Below are 20,782 nucleotides of genomic sequence, written 5' to 3'. Positions count from 1 at the left end.
TTTTCAGATTGGCTTCTTTCACCTAGTAATATAGATTTAAGGTGCCTCCTATCTTTTCATGGCTTGATAGCTCATTTCTTTTTAGTGATGAATAATATTCCATTGTCTGAATGTACCACAGTCTACTTATCCATCCAACCTACTGAAGGACATCTTGGCTGCTTCCAAGTTTTGGCAATATGAACAAAATGAGCAAAGCTCCTATTAACATCTGTGTGAATAGAATGATTTTAGATACTTGCTATGGGAGGAGAGAAACCAAAAATCAGGGATTTATTTAGGCCTTGAAGGTGGTGATATTTTGATGAGTAGACATAGATGGAGGGACATTCTTCATGGAGAAGACAAAGGAAGCAAGTGTTTTTCAAATGCTTGCCAAGTGCCAGGCAAACTGCTGGGTGCTTTCACATATATTATCTTATTTAAACTTCACAGTCATCTCCTGGAACATTCCAATAACAATATTATACCTTATTTTCACAGATATGAGAGTTAATGCTCAGAAATTATATATAAGTTTTCCAAATTCACAAAACTAGAGAAGTTACAGTTTGAGTTGAATCTAATTCCCAAGCCTATACTCTCTGTGTTGTCCTATGAGGCTCTATTCAAGGGCAAAGATATTAGGGAGAATGGTTGGCTAGAGCATAAGACACAGAAGGGATATGAGTGGCAATAAAGCTTGATGACGTTGGAGCCATGCCATGAAGGGCCTTGAGTTGGGCACTGTAGGGGCATTTCTGAGCTGCTGGGTAGTCAGCATGAGGTGATAATGTATGGAGGATGAAGGGAAAAGTTGTGTAAGGACAGGGAGCAAGAGGAAGGACCATCTTATTTTATTTCACAACATTGCCTAGGCTTGATGGTATTAATGCTAGGAAGAGACTTTGAGAATATGCAGATTTCTAAAACTGGGTGACCTTCAGGAGAATGAACAGAAAGCTTGAGTCTGGAGTTCCAGTTGGTTTACCCAAGAGAGGAAGTCACGTGTGCTTTCCTTGCTGCCTCTCAGCCTCTTGGTCTCAGAGAATGTCCTCTTTGTCACTACCACTCCTACTTCATCAGGGCACTTCAGAATGTTGGGAAATTTCTTTGATTCACAGGAAGTTTTTGGAGATTTTGCAAAGCAAGTCAAATAATCAAATCACAAAGGCTTTTAGATCAGAGAGCTTGACATAAATTTGGGGATGAAAGGCTTCATGTTTTTCTCTTTTATTAAAATTGACTTTAGAGTTGCAGTTTTTACAATCTAAATCATGGACGGTTAGTGCTGAAAGGGGTGCCTGTAATCTTCTAGTAACTTTTAAAGATGAGAACACTTACATCTAGGGAAGTTAAGAAACTTACCTAAGATGACATGGAACCTACCTGGCTGGCATTAGAACCCAGGTTGCTGCATTCTGAGCCTTGCACTCTTTGTGTTACTCCACAGGCTGCTGCTGACTTTGACAAGGTGGCCATCCATGGTGGGACCAGCTGGCCTGGAGAGCAGTGGGGGCATTTATTTACCCAGGGGTTATGGTGGCAGGATAATATGCCTTTAGAGGAGCCTTCTTCCAGAACGCTGCCTTAAGCACGAAGCACACTAATTCAGCTGTCACAATCAGTTTACAGAGGGGAGACAGTCAAAGACTGAAGTCAGCCCAAGGCAACACCACTCTCCATGTGTTCACCACTGAACTAATATTGCCCCTGAGGCCCAGCCACAGGCAGGGCTCAGAAAGTCTCTTCCTTACGCTGCCTGTTGGTTTCAGCTTAGCAAGCCTTGTGATAATACTTAGAAGGAAAGTAGGGGATTCCTCGTCTGTGGGTAGTCCCCAGTGGAATCCACTTGACTACAGCCACTAGTGTGCCAGAAGAGTGGGAAGCAGGGATTCCACTTGCCAGGGCATGAAAACAAATCTCTCCCCCCAACTTTGATTGGGACATCTTGCCAAAAATAACCTTGTAGGAAGAGCTGCTGTTCTTGGCAGGCGCAATAGGCATTGTTTTTTTCAGTTTCCTTTTTTAGTAGGTACATAGAAGCATATGGTACAAAGTGTAAAATACATAAAAAAAAGCAGATTATGAAAAGTAAGGGTCGCTCCCTCCCGACCTCAGGCTTCCAATTCCTTTCTCCAGAGGCAATGTTTGTGACCAGTTTCTTGGGTATTCGTTCAGATAAATCCAATGCCCATCCAAGCATTATGATTATTTTTAACACAAATGGCAATACACTTTGTACATGATTCTGCCTTTTGCTTTTTTCACTTAGTATATTTTGGACTTTGCTCTATATTGAACTTCTTTGTTCTTTTAACCACCCAATTACTATAGACATGTTATCTATGGGGCTTCCCTTCTTCACTGCTTTACTTCTTCCTTGCTGTTGAATACTCATTTGGTTCTAGCTAGGTTTTTCAAGCTGCTAAAGAGAAGGGAAAGACTCAATGTTAAAAAAAACTACACTCAAATCTTGAACTCCAAAGGATTAGACCAATTTTTCTTGCCTGCATGCCCTGAAAATAGGACACTTTTACAGTGAAAGAGAAAGCAGTCAAGAAGCTTCCAGAATTCACTCCCAGTGCATTCTGGGAGTCTGGGGCCATGATAGATTGACTGGTCACAGCCTTCTCCATGATGGGATCTCTATGCTGAATGGGTTTCTTAACAAGATGATTATTTAATGCTCTGTTATCCAAAATGGGAAATTTGGGCTCAGTGAGTCAAAACAACATGCCAAAGGGGAGTTTGGCAGAAATGAGGACAGATCTTAGATGCTTGATGAAAGAGTAGAATACTTTTAACTTATCTTAAGAGATGTTATACAAAACCAAAAAGGGCAGGTAGGAAGTCTGGGTCTAATCTTCATGGAATAAAAACAAGTCTCTTGTCAAGATGTTTCCTCTTTAGGCTATTGCATTCCTGCTTCACAGGACATGACTTGTTGATTCCATTGCTTTACTTTCTTTTCTAAAAATATCTCCTTTTTCTTCCTTCAGGTACCATCTCAGTATCCTCCAATACAAAGTATCAGAGTACAGTTTACCAGTAAGTATTGTTAAAAGTTTAACTGCTTCATATTTTTAAAAGAATCTTCTCTCTAGGCTCTTAATTTTCTCTAGAACACATGATGTCTCCCTTTCCTTAGGGAAGCATTAAATCCTAGAATTGTTGGAGCCTGCATATTATTTTCACTAAGGACAAAAAAGGTGTATAAAGAAGAAAAGGGGAGTGATTAGTTACCCAATATGTGCTTTTCATTGTACTAATTACTTTATATGCCTCACTAATCCTCCCAGGAACCCTTTGAGTAGGAATTGTTCTCATTTTTCAGGTAAGGAAACTAAGGCTTTACTTCTTACAAGTCTGTCTGACTGTAAGACACATCATCTCTAGCTAATTCTATTATAGGACCAGATTTTACTTTAATGAGAGTTGGGGGAGGCCCCAGATATGAAGGCAAGTTGATACTTTAACTACTAGGGGAGCATTATTTGTATCCATGACTAATGCTTGGACAACCACCAGTAGTTTCTATATGGATATTCATTTGTTTATTAAGTTCTCCTGAGCCTGAATGAAGTATATCTTGCCCTCCACAAGTGGTCCTCATTTTCAAGTCAAAGTACGATCCCTGGGGCTCGGTACAAAGCAAGAATTAATGAATTGTGTCCAGCAAAGGGGAGGTATTCTTTCCTTTCACTAAAGGACACAGGCCTGAGTGGAGAGTCTGAGATGCAGTTGCTTGGCCATTCAGGATGATATTGGGGCTGATGTGGAAATAAAAGAAATTTAGACTTTTTGGCTTACACTTGGAATGGCCCCACACAAACTACCAAAGCCATCACTCTCTGTTCTCCTCCTCTTTCTTTTCTTTCCTCTGTAGCAGAAACTCTTTCCAAGACAGCTTCCAGTGAAAACTATCAACAAAAAGTAGAAGGGAGGGGCCGGCCCCATGGCCAAGTGGTTAAGTTCGTCCACTCCACTTCGGCGGCCCAGGGTTTTGCTGGTTCGGATCCTTGGTGTGGACATGGCACTGCTCGTCAGGCCATGTTGAGGCAGCGTCCCACATGGCACAGCCAGAGGCACTCACAACTACAATACACAACTATGTACTGGGGAGTTTGAGGAGAAGAAGAAGAAGAAAAAAAGAAGATTGGCAACAGATGTTAGCTCAGGTGCCAATCTTTTTAAAAGAACCAAACAAACAAAAAAAGAAAAAGTAGAAGGGAGAAGCAGGTTTGTGTTCTTGAGCTCGTCCACCTACATTTTACTGAGCCCAACCTGAGCCCATGGACATTCTGTATATAGCTGCATTATTAAGCTCAAGTGACTGCTGGCAAAAGCCAGTGGTAAATGCTCTTGGTAAGTCTAGTGCCTGGGGCATGTGAAAAATTTGCATTTCTTGGTTAGGTGGAAAGAGGATAGGGGAGAGTTAAAAGCAATCGCTTTGACTGGAGGTGGAGTGCAGGACCCAGGCAAGGGGCTCTCCTGCCACTCTTTGCCCTAGTCTATCCACTGAGCAAGAAAAGGAGCACTGAAATTGCCAACCGCTCCTGGTTTTGAAAAATCAGGGAAACCTTGAAGCTCCATTTCCTGCCACAGGTCTGTTGTGACAGCTGCCAATTGCTATGATCTCTCAGCTCTCGAATCCCAGCCCCATCTGAAACTCTCTTGGCCACTAGTATTAGCTTTGCCTCTTCTTCCATTCCACAGGTAAAGCAGATTCCAACCATGTGTAGAAACACAGTGCTCTCTTTCTTTCATTCTTCTCAAAATCTCTCCCTCTCACTTCCTCTTCATATGTTTCTAGACATATTGGAAAGTTGTTGCCCAATGCTGTGCTAAGGAATCATTCTTTTTTCTTTTTCCTTTTTGCTCTACTCTCCCTAGGTTGTGAGAATGAGAAAGGTTTCATCATCACATCCCCAAACCAGGATGAAATCATGAAGGTGCAAGACAACTCAATCATCATCAACTGTGATGGGTTTTATCTCATCTCCCTGAAGGGCTACTTCTCCCAGGAGCTCAGCCTCAGCCTTCATTACCGGAAGGGTCGGGAACCCCTCTCCTCCCTGAGCAAGGTCAGGTCTGTCAACTCCATCATGGTGGCCTATCTGGCTTTCAAGGACAAAGTCTACTTGAATGTGACCACTCATAATACCTCCTGCGATGACATCCAGGTGAATGGTGGGGAACTGATTCTCATTCATCAAAATCCTGGTGGATTCTGTGCCTACTGAGGACCTGATGGCCACACCCAAGCCAGGCATCAGCATGAACACTGAGCTGGGGCTGGACATAACACTGATTCTTCCTTGGGAGTGGAGGAGTCATCCCAGCTCAGCCCCCATATCTGGCCACATGGGATGTGACCAGAAGCTGATCCCCTCTCCCCTCCCACTCAGGGATATTTAAAACTTATTGTACACACCAGTTAACTTTATTTATCCTCATGTCTTCTAAATCACCAAGCCCTTATCCCTCACAACTGCCTCAAGCATAGTGGGGACTTCTGTGAGAATGAGAAACTAGGTGCCACTTCCTTAAGACACATTGTTTCTATTGGTCAGGAAATTGTCGTAATAAACTTTCTTTATTGAAAAAGACATTTGACTACTATTTGCTGGAAATTTGACATCTGGCAGTGGCAAAATGAAGAGGACCAAGGAGAGGGGCTATGAATCTGCCAAAGGTGGTGTGGACGAACCCCTGGCAGCCAAAGCTGCCTCTCCAAGATGAAATTGGTTGCTGTTTGCATATTGCCTAAATACTTCTCTCATTTTGTGGAGTTCAAAAGGAAAATCAACTTCTGAACAGCTGTCAGGAATTGATGAAGTAGCCGGCTAAGGAACACTCTGTGCTCTGGGTTTTTTTTCTTTACCACTTTGCTTTCACAGCCTCCAAGTGTTCTTAATAGAAATTTCCCCTCCAAAAAAACTCCCTGGGGATGCGATGCTGTGAAAAAACTATTCAGTGATTAAAGGAAAACCGAGAGAGATTTTTCTAATCTGGGAGAGTGAGGTAATTTATTGTGAGGGTTATCTTTATCACTCAGGAGAGCCATGAAACTGGACCTCTCAGGGTAAAAGTCAATAAGAATTTAAACAGTCTGGGGAGGAAAACATATTCTTTGCCATTGACAGGCAAATCAGCACATGTGCATCCTCCTGCTATGGTGACATACATACTTAGCCCCATGACTTGCACACGTATGCCACATTGCTAGTTTCAAAAAATAGTGATTCTATTGTCAAATGCAACTTTATGTCAACAGACAGTGAGAAGCTATTGTATCTTATGAAAAATAGTCAACTCTGTCTAGAAACACCATAAAATCACATATGATCTTACATTGATAACTGACTAGAAGGACCAACGATCAGCCAATACCAAGGCTTTTAAGGGACTAAGAAGATCCCCTTATGTTTAGTTTAAATCTCCTTCTTCATATACCAGGCTTACAGCATTGTGGACAAATGTGATTTTTCCTAAGTCAAATTTCTAGATGATTTGTTAGTTCTCAAATTTTTGAGAAAATTTTTTTAAATGGTAGCAAATATTTCCCTTCCATTTTAAATAGAGTGCACAACATATCATAGAATCTTTCTGGATGATCCTGTATCATCAAAGTAATTATATTGTGCTGCAAAACACTGATATTCTCAGCATCTCCAGAACATGGGAGGCAGCTGGCCCCTACACTAAAGGGTCTCAGTTATATTTGGATTTTTTTTCTGTCTGTTTTTTAACACAGTTTTCCGTCTCCTCTTAAGTGCCTGTCTATCTCAAGCTATGTTCCTGCTCCTCTCTTTTAATCTGTTATGGAGAGAAGCTAAATAAAAAGAAGCTAAGTAAGAGAAATTGTGCATAAGGTAAGGGTAACTGAGCTCCGAGTGGCAGTCAAGGCACTCACGTAATGGTAATCATAGGTAAACACTTACGGAGGGCCCACTGTGGACCAGTACTGTGGGCTAAACGTTTTACGTGAATTGTTCTGAGCAAGATATTCTGTGATATCTGTCTTGACTACTCAGAGGATTTAAATATGTGTGAGTGTGTGTATGTGTGTGTGTTGCGTATGTACACTTCTTTGTTATTAACCGTGGTCTGCAAAGTCAAAGTTACTCAGTGAGTGATATCTAATAAGTAAATGTTTATGACTATAGGTAATATTTAAGAAAACATATGTTTACTTTTTTTAAGTTTGGAATTTCTGACTATATTTCTCCTGGACATGCACATTCCAGACCTAAGCATAATTGTTGTGTGGGTTGTTTGCCTTTGGTGTCACAGCCCCTTCTTACAGCTGCCCACTCCCTTAGGGTACACATGGCTAGCTCTTCCCGTGCTGGCCTCCTTCAGCCACATGGGGATATTTCTGCCATGCATCACTCTCACTCTCCTACCTTCCACTCATCAAAATATGTGTGTCCCTTTTAAGTCATTCCTTCAAAGGGATAATTAACCCTTCTCGATACAACGGAGTTTTGTGGAAAGAGAACTGAATAAGAAGTCAGGAGATTGGAATTCTAATTTTGACCTAGTCGCTAATTAGCCAAGTGACCTTGGGCAAACAATTTCCCATTTTTAGATCCTGCTTTCTTCTCTCATTAAATGATCGTTTAGAATCTTATGTTCATTGTGCTAACTGTGAATGTACATATGAAATGTCTATGTACTGGTTGCTGTGAGTCAAGGTGTGAAACTTTCTCTTTTAGCATATGGATTTTTTGGGTTTTGTGGACAAGCTAACATCTTCCCTCAACCTTCTTGGTGATTCCTTCAAAAGTAGTTAGCACTTGTTACTCAGTGACTTCCTGTTTAGGGAATGGCTTAAGGGATCCCAATCTTGATCCACATCATAATTTGTTCTTAAGCATATTGGGCAGGTCCCCTATTTTAAGCCATAATTTTGTATTTAGTGCTTTCCTGGCTCTCAGAGAGTATTAATATTGATATTAATAATATAGCTAATAATAATATTGATATTTACATGGAAATAAATAAAAGATCTCAGAATTCACTACTGGTTAGAGTGTTGGAGTTTTTATTTATCCTTCTCTTCCCTTCCTCATTCTGATCAGCTAATTCCCTGATGAGGGGAGGATGGGACAAACGTTCTGGTTTCCTATCTGCCATTGGAACTACGCCCAGGGGATGGGTGAGCTGCCAAAGTCCATCTTTGGTTTTGAAAAGACGTTCACTGGAAGTGCTCAGGGTTCCTCTTTGTGTTGAAGAGACTGATTCAAATAGAATTCTACTATGTACTGTTCTTCTTTCCCTCAGGACTTCTTACCTCATTTCTACCCCTGGGATGATCTCTTTGAATATTATGTCCCTTCTCCCTTGGAGTAATTACATCTGCAGTCTCAAGAAGAGGTCCCAACTCTTGCTGGGTTTGTGTGCACTGTCTGGCCACAATGGTCCCTGGACCACCTGTGATGTTGTTGGTGCCTCTCTTCTGAAGATTCTCCTCTCCCCTGGCTTCATTGACCTCGCCCCTTTCTGGTCTTCTCTTTCCCTCTGTTCTCTGCCTTTCTTTGCCTCCTTCACCCCTCTCCTTCCTCCCCCTCACCCCTTAATGCTGGTGTTCTTCAGGGCTCCACCCTCAGCCCTCTTCTTTCTCTACATCAGAGGTCACAGTCTGGCAGCCAACAAGCCACAATCTGGCCTAGGTATGAGTTCAATTTATTTGTTAAGTTGAATTTACTTGCCAACATTTAAACACTGGGAAATTTTTAGCTTCTTTCAACAAAACAAAACAAAATAGGAGATCTGGGGGATGCTGGGCCCAATTTTGGCCTGGCAACAATCATCTCAAGCAGAGTAGCAGCCTCCCTCTTTAGAAAGACTGTGTACTCTTCATTTCCCTAGTGTTCACTCCATTCAGACAATGTGCAAATGCACATATCCCAATCCACTTCAATCATTTGCTGCCTGGCCATGTGGTGTTTGAGTTGTGATCTCTGCTGTATGCACTTGCCAATTTCTTTGATTCTTATTCCTTCAACCACTGTTCATTCACCAATGATATCTAAAACCATTCTCCAGCTCAGATGTCTTCCACTCTGGTGTCACACTTATTGTAATCATCTGTGTTATTAGTAATAAAATACCATTTGCTGAGTACTTATGATATGCTAGGCATGATATTAGCCATTTTATATGATTCATTTAATTCTATCTTCCTAACAACACTTTGAGGTAGGTATTATTATTCCTATTTTACATATGAGAACCTGAGAATCTGAGAGGTAAAGTAACTTGCCCAAAAGCATGCAGCTAACAAGTGGTAGAGCTCAGATTCAAGACTAGGGATAGGTGACACCAAAGACCATGCTCTTAACCACTGCTACCCTGCCTCTGGGCAGCTCCATGTGGATGTAATGGGCACCTTTACTCAGGATGCTCACAATATAATGTCTTCTTCCTCACCAAGCCAGTCCTCCTTCTGATTCTTGATGTTGGTTAAAGGCATCATAACCATTCCTGAAGCCAGAAGCCCCAGTGTTGTCCTACATTCCTCCTTCTCCTTGTTCCTACCCATGAGTCTGTGGACTATTGCTTTGCTTGGACTATGGCTTCTCCTCATTAACTCTCTTTCAGACTACTGCAGTAACCTCCCACCAGGTCTACATGCCTCAGTGAGTTCTGGTCATATTAAGAAGAGGATACACCCTAGTTCAAAGAAAGAATGAAATAAATTAATGAAATGAAGCAGGATGCCATGGTGGAAAGCTCATGGTGTTTGGAGCCTAGTTTTACATCCTGACCCTGTCATTCATTAGTGGATGACCTTGGCGAGTTTTTCTGTTTTCTTTTTTAAAATCACTCTAACTCTTACTTTCCTTATCTGTAAAGTGGGGATAGTATACATACCTTCTGGGTTATTTTAAACATGAGAGTACCTAGTATATTGCCTGGAACATGGTTGATCTCAATACCTAGTAAGTATTAACTTACAAAAGTTACTTACTTCACAAGGCAGAGAGTAAGTGCCAAATGAATAACACAGTTGTGAGAATTAGGGATGGAGAAATCACTGAAGCATAATGGAAGAGCTTTGCAGTTAGACTGAGAAGAGGAGAGAAGGAGAATATAGCAGGGTGAAGAACAGCATGTGCAAAGGCCTAGGGTTAGGAAATCTCATGCTATTTCCTGGGGACAAGGAGCATCCACTGTGCTTATGGCACTCACTCACTCATTCCTTTATTTAAGCATATTCTATTTTCCAAGATAGGAATTTGTATTTCCAGGTACTTTTTTTTTAATTAAATTTTTTATTTTTTATTTATTTATTTTTTTTGAGGAAGATTAGCCCTGAGCTAACTACTGCCAATCCTCCTCTTTTTGTTGAGGAAGACTGGCCCTGAGCTAACATCCATGCCCATCTTCCTCTATTTTATATGTGGGATGCCTACCACAGCATAGCCTTTTGCCAAGCAGTGCCAGGTCTGCACCCGGGACCCGAACCCTCAAACCCCGGGCTGCTGAGAAGCGAAACATGAGAACTTAACTGCTGTGCCACCGGGCCAGCCCCCCAAATTTTAATTTTTTTAATTGCAGTAACATTGGATTATAGCATTATATAACTTTCAGATGTACATCATAATATATTTCGAATTCTGTGTAGATTACATCATGTTCACCACCCAAAAACTAATTATAGTCCATCACTACATATGTGAGCCTAATCAACACTTTTATTCTTTCCCCAACCATGGTAACCATCAATCCGGTCTCCATTGCTATGTGTTTGTTTGTCATTGTTTTTATCTTCTACTTATGAGTGAGATCATACAGTAATTGACTTTCTCCCTCTGACTAATTTCACTCAACGTAATACCCTCAAGGACCATCCATGTTGTCACAAATGGCCAGATTTCATCATTCCTTGTGGCTGAGTAGTATTCTATTTTGTATAAATACCATATCTTCTTTATCCATTCATCCCTTGATGGGCACCTAGGTTGCTTCCAAGTCTTGGCTATTGTGTATAATGCTGCAATGAACATAGGGGTGCATGTATCTTTATGCTTTTGCATTTTCAAGTTCTTTGGATAAATACCCAGCAGTGGAATAGCTGGATCATATGATAGATCAATAGGATGGTACTGGCACAAAAACAGATACACAGATCAATGGAACAGAATCGAGAGCCCAGAAATAAACCCACACATGTATGGACAGCTAATTTTCGACAAGGGAGCCAAGAGCATACAATGGAGAAAGGAGAGTCCCTTCAATAAATGGTGTTGGGAAAACTGGACAGCCACGTGCAAAAGAATGAAAGTAGACTATTACCTTACTAGCACAAAAATCAACTCAAAATGGATTAAAGAATTAAATGTAAGACCCCAAACCATGAAACTTCTAGAAGAAAACATAGGCAGTACGCTCTTTGACATTGGTCTTAGCCGCATATTTTCAAGCACCATGTCTGACTGGGCAAGTGAAACAAAAGAAAAAATGAACAAATGGGACTACATCAAACTAAACAGCTTCTGCACAGCAAAGGAAATCATCAACAAAACAAAAAGACAACCTAACAATTGGGAGAAGATGTTTGCAAACCATATATCAGATAAGGGGTTAATGTCCAAAATATACAAAGAACTAGTACATCTCAACAACAAAAAAACCAACAACCCAATTAAAAAATGGGCAAAAGATCTGAACAGAGATTTCTCTAAAGAAGATATATGGATGGCCATCAGGCATATGAAAAGATGCTCAACATCATTAGCTATCAGGGAGATGCAAATCAAAACTACAATGACGTATCACCTCACTCCAGTCAGAATGGCTATAACTAACAAGACAGGAAACAATGTGTTGAGAGGATGTGGAGAGAAGGGAACCTTTGTACACTGCTGGTAGGAGTGCAAACTGGTACAGCCACTATGGAAAGCAGTATGGAGTATCCTCAGAAAATTAAGAATAGATTGACCATATGATCCAGGAATTTGTATTTGATTAGAGTTGGAGATAAGGATTAATGAGTAGTTTGAGGACAAAATACTGGAGGCATTAAAGACACAGCTAAGAATTTTGGATCCTGTTCTTCAAAGGGAGACACTGCAGGTTTTTGAATAAGGAGAATTTATCATGATTTGGGGAAAGAGCCTAAGTTCTTGACAATATCACTTTTTGTTTTGACCCAATTCATGTGAATACCTTATTTTCTGTTAGTTGAATAAAAGGTTTGAATTATTTTTACTAGAAGAAAATAAGAAAAATAAATGTATTAAAAACCAAGTTTTTAATACTTTTGGCAAAAGATGTACAGAGAGCTTCTTATTAAATTCAGGGTGAATGTTTAATAAAGACCATACTGGGTGATTTTTAAAATATTAATTAAATATTTTTTAAAAAGTAGTACTTTAAAATATCAACCTGAGATGTTATGAGCACTGAAAAATAATTCCTTAATTATAAAATTAACTTTTTGGCAGTGCATTGGAATTGTCTGCCTATCTATCTATCTACCTACCTATCTACCTACCTATCTATCTATCTATCTATCTATCTATCTATCTATCTATATATCCATCTATGTATAATTTTCTTTCCCTTGTAGTAACCTCCCTCTCAGAGTATGTGAGTGGCCCAGAACCTTTCCCAACAGTGTCCCTAGTAACTAGCCATGGTGGCTGTTATAGCCACTCATCCAATCTGTGATCCATGGATCAAGATGTGGAAGGATATTGTTAAAATTTAAATGTAAATACTACTTAGGAGAGCTGACACATGAAGCCTACTAAAGCTTTGCCACCACCACTCCCCACTCCAACGAAAAGCTGGTCAGTTTGTTCATTTCAATCTTGAGGGCATGGGATGTAAAGCCTTGAATTCTGACTGATGGCTGGGGTACTACTAGGGTAGCATTCAATCCAGGAGCAGACAGGGAATTGTCTTAGGAAGAGGATGCTGAGCATCCAGGGTATTCTACTATTCTTCCACAGTCCTTGAGAAATCTGGAGCCACTGTGCATGCAGCATGATTAAACATGGGCCTTGACCAGCATTTTGGTTAATAAAATTGGCTGACTTTGTTCATCTTCCTATGGCCTGTCTGAGGGAGGGAACAGAGGGATGCTAGGAGCTGAAACACGGATTTTGTATTTGGGTTTCCTAGGAGTCATGCCAAGGCTGAGAAAATACTTTTACTTTCATATACATTCTCTTTATTGCTGATTGATCTTCATTTTCCTCCTGATTTATGCGGTCTTGACCTTCTTTGGTCTTTGAAGTTTGAAGTTAAAAGAAGAACAATAACAAAATAAGAGATAATCAATAGGAAGACTTGATATTGTAGAAGTATAAGCAAGATGTAATCTCTAAAAGTCATTTCAGCCAAGCTCTCTACTTTTACTTATGATGCACTATTTATTAATAAGAACATACATCATCTTAGTGATTTTTAGGATATGGCAATCTTCCCCTTACAGTCTGTTTCAAAAGGTAACATTCTATAATCCTATGACCATTCCTTAAGGCAACTTGAACCTTTCAATTTATAAAAATCTCATTTACTATTATAAATCAAGCAATAGTCAGGCAGTCAACATAAATTTGTTCTACTCCTATTATATGCCAAGTATTATGCTAGTCACTTAGTGACACATTTTTTTCTCATGAGAAATGGAAATGAGCTGTTATTCTTGATCATTTGCTCTCAAGCCTCAAATACTTGCTGTTGTTATGTCTATTGCCCATTCCACCCCTAACACACAGGCATTATCCAGATGACTTCAAAATACTATTCAATCAAAAGCATTGATAAAATGTACCACATTATTTTTATATTTTTTCATTAATACTATTTCTATCCCCTTAGTCATGTTCATGCTATTTTAAACTCTTGAAAATTGATGCAAATATTTTTCTTTTATTTTAATATTTAATATTAAATAAAATATTTAATATTTTATTTAATATTTTATTTAATATTTTTATCTTTTAGGTGAGTAATAAACAATTTTCATTCTATTTACAGTTAAATCACATTTTATTAGAGGTCAAATACACAGCACTTTTTGAAAAAGCAGACAATTGAAAGTCCAAAATAGTTTTGCATTTGAATTTTCATTCTTAGATTGTTGAATTCATGAAATAAGGAGGCCAGAGACAGAGTCAGTAGTTTTCTTATATAACGTTCCTTATGTAATTAATAATATTTTCCCCATCCATCCCCAGATAATTATTGAATTTCTACTGTGTGTTACCATGAGATTATTGTACTACGTACTGGAACTATAAAGACAAATATGTAATAGTTTCCTTCCATTAAGTACTGAGTATAGTGTGTAGTATTAACTGGAATGGGGAAAAGCTGGAAACCAGGTTATCAGATAAGAAACTGCATGTTGATGACTGTAAAGAAAGGAATGGATCTGAAGCTATCAGGAACAAAAAACTAATAAGACCTGGTGATTGGCAAAATCAGAGTGGTAGATAAAAGGAGGAATTCATTTGCTCATTCATTAAAAAATATTGTTGTTTTGAGAGTCAAAAAGAACTAAGAAACAAAAAGCAAAAACAAGAAAGGAAAAAACCAGAGTGTCAGGAGAAAAAAAAAAATGGTTATCTACTTTAAATTGAGAAGAGACCTCACTGAGGAGATGACATTTAACTCAAGATCTGAAATTTGGAAGAAAGCAACTGTATTTGAAACCAGAAATGTTGGCAGGGGCCAACGAAGTAGCAAAGAGTAGTGGAAAAAGGAAGTTAAAAATACCATCTATGACCATGTGACAATTTCGGAAATGAGGACTGTAATAGTTGTGAGTATTTCTTCCTTATTTTGATATGACTATATTTATGCATATATTAACTAATGTTTTCCTTCCACTCTCTCATTTCTCTGCTATCTAATATAATATGTGTTACGATAGTTAACTTTACACCTTATATTTTAACTTATGGAATATTAAAGAGAGAGTGTGATTCAGTTGGAAAGGAATGAACATCATCCAAAAGTGGGTAAATGAACTTTGTATATTATTCGGGGGAGAGAGCTAACATGTTTTTGATGGTACAGGGGTGGCTGCACCATTGAGGGGTAACATAATTTTGTTATTGTCTTTATTTCGAAGTTAAGTATGATTAAAGGATGCCAAGTTGGCAAGGGGGGAACTGTGGGAGGTCCATACTAGTACAAATTAGGTAGGCTAGAAGTATAATTCCTAGAATACTTTTTCCTGCATAGTTACAGCGTGAAGTTTCATAAGATTTAGAAGGTAAAAATGAAGGAGCACCCATTTTTATACTCAAAAGGTTGGAATACAGGGCCAGGCACTGTGGCAACTCACAACCATTGTTGCTGCTCTGCTGGCTCACCATGTTGCTATGGGGCAACAGCCAAACCCACACCTCACCTGGCTCCTTCTCCAAGCTTTGAGCCAGGCATTTGTGCAGCTCTGTGGTAAAGGGATCTAATTCCTCCTGCAAGCCACCAGTGTTCTCAAAGCTGGTGGTGTCCAGAGACAGATATGGTTCCAGCTTATCTTCATGGGTCCAACGTTCAAGAGAAGTGCTAGTATTGAGAATAGGCAAAGAAGATCCAACATATAAAATAATAGGAGTCCTTCAAGAAGAAAACCAATACAGAAAACAGAAGAAATGTAAAAGCTATAATTAAAAAAACTCTTCTGAAATAAAAAAGATTGGAAACCACTTGTTGAAAAGCATAGTGCCTACTTGGAACACTGACCCTGACTGACTAATACCAAGAAATATTATAGTAAAATACTAAACTTAAACAAAAAGAGGGGCTGGCCCAGTGGCGCAGCGGTTAAGTTCACACAGTCCAATTCGGTGGCCTGGGGTTCACTGGTTTGGATCCCCAGTGTGGACATATGCACCATTTGTTAAGCCATGCTGTGGCAGGCGTCATACATATAAAGTAGAGGAAGATGGGCATGGATGTTAGCTCACGGCCAGTCTTCCTCAGCCAAAAAGAGAAGGATTGGTGGCAGATGTTAGCTCAGGGCTAATCATCCTCAAAAAAAAAAAAAAAAAAAGAGAAAGAGAGAGGATCTCATCAAGATGGTGGCATATGCGGACCCTGAATTCACCTCTTCCCACAAACACAACCAGGTTACAACTATTCTTGGGAAAATTACCCTGGAAAGAAAAGTGAAAACTGGATAAAAAGAATCCCCACAACAAGGGATAGTCCTGACTGACGTAGAAGGAGAAATTCCTTCTGAAGAGGAAAAAAGCCACCTTCGTGAGCAGCAGACCTTCACAGCTGACTGGGTGGGAGCCACCCTAAGGTATGCAGCCCTCCCTGGAGGAGTGGGGACCTTAGTGGGGGCATATTATCGCTGTAAACATCCTTCAGACTCAGCACGACTGAGACGCGTGTCCTACTCTCTGGCTTCGGTAGCTATTAACTGCAACAGGGATACCTCCAGAAAAGCTATCAGAAGAAAGCCATAAAAACCTGGCTATTACAGGGCCCACACATAAATTCACCCATCTCAGAGAGCAACCTAAAAATCACCAAAAAGACAGCTGCACAGTCCTTTGGTGAAAAGAGACTCACCTGGTAGGCTCTGGGTGCATCTTGGTGAGAAGTGAGACCTCTCCAGAGACTGAGACTTTGGTGGCATACATTGTTGTGACCTAGTACAGGTGTGCTGACACGGATACTAGCAGATGGCATTGAAGTTCTTCCACTAGCCTGATAGCCCAAGGGTCTGCTACACCCAGTAGAGCTCAGATTTAATCCAGGTCAGCCAGGGCAGGCAGCACACCCTAGAGAATGGCCCCACCCAACAGTAAGCCGTCAGGCTGCTTGTCAGTCTGCAGACTGGGAGCCTTGATCCTCTACAGGCAGGCTAATGTGTCCACCTCTGTGGGTCAGGGCCTATATGAGGACCAGGTGAATTGTAGGCGAACATTGCTGGAGAGGTTGGGGCCTCTGCAGTGGGGCAACTGCATACACTCCAGGGAGTCAGAAAGTGTGCACGGACCAGGGCTGTGTTGATGGTGTGTCTTGACCTGTGGGGGGTGGGGCTTCTCAGCAGCAGAAGACCTGTGCTTCACAATCAGCCACAAAGAGGATTGGCTTCACCTTCCGGAACCTGAAACAATTGGGTGCTCCCATGCCTAGGGCCAGCCCCTCTCTGCTGCAATCCTAAGAGAGCTGACAACAGCCTTGCAGCCCTGAGGCCTGCAGCAGCTGTAAGCTCCAAAGCCTAGCAACCAGCTACACTGGGTACATACTCAATTAACAGGAAAATTGCAACAGAAGTGTGCCTTTAGACCTTGCAGCCAAGGGTGCTGGGGTTCCCCAAACCCAATTTACAAAAGCTTTCCAGGGAGGAAAGACTATACTCCCTGGGTACCTGCAGAAAGGGGAATCCTGCCAAAGCAGAAGGACACAAGTAGATCAAACAAGGGTCACTCCCAGATCATTTTGACTGGTGACGAGAGGGAAGCACACTGCTGGGCCTCAGAAGGCATCTCATACATAAGGCCACTTCTCCAAGCTCAGGAGGCATAGTAAATTTGTAACTATGAGCACAGAGAAAGAGGCATAACGAGGAGGCAAAGGAATACATTCCAAGCAAGGGAACAGGACAAAACTCCAGGAAAAGAACTAAATGAAACAGAAATAAGCAATTAACCTGACAAAGAGTTCAAACAAAAACTCATAAGGATGCTCACTGATGTTGGGAGAAGACTGGATGAACACAGTGAGAATGTCAACAAAGAATTGGAAGATACGAAAAAGAATAAATCTGAAATGAAAAATACAATACTGGAAATGAAAAATTCACTAGAGGGACTCAATAGCAGAGTAGATGATACAGAAGAACGGATCAGCGAGCTGGAAGGAAGGCTATAGGAAATCACCCAAGCTGAACAGATAAAAGAAAAGAGAATTAGACAGAATGAGAACAGTCTAAGGGAACTCTGGGACAATATCAAGAGCATAGGGCTGGCCCAGTGGTGCAGCAGTTAAGTTTGCATGTTCTGCTTCTCGGTGGCCTGGGGTTCGCCGGTTCGAATCCCGGGTGTGGACATGGCACCGCTTGGTATGCCATGCTGTGGTAGTCATCCCACATATAAAGTAAGGAAGATGGGCACGGATGTTAGCTCAGGGCCAGTCTTCCTCAGCAAAAAGAGGAGGATTGGCAGTAGTTAGCTCAGGGCTAATCTTCCTCAAAAAAAAAAAAAAAGAGCACTAACATTCATATTATAGGTGTCCCAGAAGGAAAAGAGAAAGACAAAAGGGCAGAGAATATATTTGAAGAAATAATAGCTGAAAACTTTCCTAATCTAAGGAAGGAAACAGACATTCAAGTACAGGAAGCACAGAGAGGACCAAACAAGATGAACACCAAGAGGCCCACACCAGGACACATTATAATTAAAATGTCCAAAATTAAAGATAAATAGAGAATCATAAAAGCAACAAGAGAAAGGCAACAAGTGACATACAAAGGAAAGCCCGTAAGGCTATCAGTGGATTTCTCAGCCAAAACCCTACAGGCTAGAAGACAGTGGAAAGGAAAAAAACCTACAGCCAAGAATACTCTATCCAGCAAGATTATCATTCAGAATGGAAGGAGAGATAAAGAGCTTCCCAGAGAAGCAAAAATTAAAGGAGTTTATCACCAAGAAACCAGTTCTACAAGAAATGCTAAAGGGACTTATTTAAGTGGGAAAGAGAAGACCACAAATATGGGTAAAGAAAATTATCAAAAAACCCCACAACAGGCAATAAAATCACTTGTAACAAGGCAAAAATACAGTAAAGGTAGCAGATCAACCACCTATGAAGATGATATATAGGTTAAAAGACAAAAGTACTAAAATTGCCTATTACAATGATAAGAGCATAATGGATAAGACACAAAAAACAAGAGATTAGATATGATTTCAAAAACGTAGGAAGACAGGAGTAAACAAGTAGAGTTTTTAGGAAGAGGTCCAGCTAAAGAGACTATCAACTCAATATGGATTGCTATATATGTAGAATATTATATAGAAACCTCATGGTAATCACAAACCAGAAATCTATAATAAGTAAACAAATAAGTAAGAGGAAAGAAATCAAGCACATTACTAAAGAAAGTCATCAAACCAGAAGAAAGGAACAGAGAAGAACTACTAAAACACACAGAAAAAAAAGTAACCAAATGGAAGTAAATACATTTTTATCAATAGCTACTTTAAATGTCAATGGACTAAACGCTCCAATTAAAAGACATGTGGTGGCCAACTGGATGAAAAAACGAGACCCATATATATGCCGCATACAAGAGACGCACTTCAGACCTAAAGATGCTCACAAACTGAAAGTGAAAGGATAGAAAAAGATACTCCATGCAAATAGCAAAGAAAAGAAAGCGGGGGTAGCAATACTTATATTGGATAAAATAGACTTTAAAATAAAAACTGTTACAAGAGACAAAGAATGCCACTACATAATGATAAAGGGAACAATCCAACAAGAGGATATGACACTTGTAAATATTATGCACCCAACATTGGAGCACCTGAATATATGAAGCAACTACTAACAGACATAAAAGGAGAAATAGTAACACAATAATAGTAGGGGAATTTAACACTCCACTTACACCAATGGATAAATCATCCAAACAGAAGATCAATAAGGAAACATTGGCCTTAAACAACACAGTAGATCAGATGGACTTAGTAGATATAAATAGAACATTTCATTCAAAAACTGCAGACTGTACATTCTTTTCAAATGCACATGGGACATTCCCCAGGATGTTAGGCCACAAAACAAATCTCAATAAAGTTAGGAAGATCTAAATAATACCAAGAATCTTTTCTGACCACAAAGATATGAAACTAGAAATCAACTACAGGACGAAAACCAGAAAAGCCACAAAAATGTGGAGATTAACCAAAATGCTACTGAACAACGATTGGGTCAATGAAGAAATCAAAGAAGAAATCAAAAAATACCTGGAGACAAACAAAAATGAAAATATGACATGCCAAAATCTATAGGATACAGCAAAAGTGGTTCTAAGAGGAAAGTTTACAGCACTTCAGGCATATCTCAACAAACAAGAAAAAGACCAAATAGACAATCTAACAGTGCACCTAAAGGAAGTGGAAAAAGAACAAACAAAGCCCACAATTAGCAGAAGGGAGGAAATAATAAAAATCAGAGCAAAAATAAGTTGAAATAGAGACTAAAAAAACAATAGACAAAATCAATGAAAGCAAGAGCTAGTTCTTTGAAAAGATAAACAAAATTGACAAACCGTTAGCTAGACTCACCAAGAGAAAATGAGAGAAGGCTCAAATAAATAAAATCAGAAATGAAAGAGGAGAAATTATAACAGACACCTCAGAAATGCAAAAGATTATAAGAGAAGACTATGAAAAGGTAAATGCCAACAAATTGGATAATCTAGAAGAAATGGATAGAGTCTTAGAATCATACAACCTTCCAAATTTGGATCAAGAAGGAGTAGAGAATTTGAATAGATCAATCACCAGTAAGGAGACCAAAACAGTAATAAAAATCCTCCAAAAAAATACAAGTCCAGGACCAGATGGCTTCCCTGGTGAATTCTACCAAACATTCAAGGAAGACTTAAAACCCATCCTGTCAAACTCTTCCAAAAAATTGAAGAGGGGAGGCTTCCTAACTGATTCTATGAAGCCAACATTATCCTGATACCAAAACCAGACAAGGACAACACAAAAATAGAAATTACAGGCCCATATCACTGGCAAATATTGATGCAAAAACCCTCAACAAAATACTAGCAAATCAAATACAGCAATACATT

The 20,782-nt window shown here is 39.8% G+C and overlaps 1 protein-coding gene across 4 annotated transcripts in view; it reads left to right on the top strand.

Annotated features, from left to right (window-relative positions):
• Positions 1 to 8,011, top strand: part of TNFSF4 (TNF superfamily member 4) — a 127,934-nt gene extending 119,923 nt beyond the window's left edge. For 3 of the 4 annotated variants that reach the window (XM_070590891.1, XM_008511074.2, XM_008511067.2), the window contains 2 exons: positions 2,982 to 3,030; positions 4,876 to 8,011. In XM_070590891.1, the coding sequence (XP_070446992.1) occupies positions 2,982 to 3,030; positions 4,876 to 5,225 (399 nt within the window). In that variant the 3' untranslated portion in view covers positions 5,226 to 8,011. The remainder of the gene's footprint in view (positions 1 to 2,981; positions 3,031 to 4,875) is intronic. The other variant, XR_543101.2, reaches the window with a different exon arrangement.
• The last annotated feature ends 12,771 nt before the right edge of the window (positions 8,012 to 20,782 follow it).

The sequence above is a fragment of the Equus przewalskii genome, chromosome 23, assembly GCF_037783145.1.
Source record: "Equus przewalskii isolate Varuska chromosome 23, EquPr2, whole genome shotgun sequence".
NCBI classification, from domain to species: Eukaryota; Metazoa; Chordata; class Mammalia; order Perissodactyla; family Equidae; genus Equus; species Equus przewalskii.
This window is presented reverse-complemented; position numbering and strand designations above follow the sequence as displayed.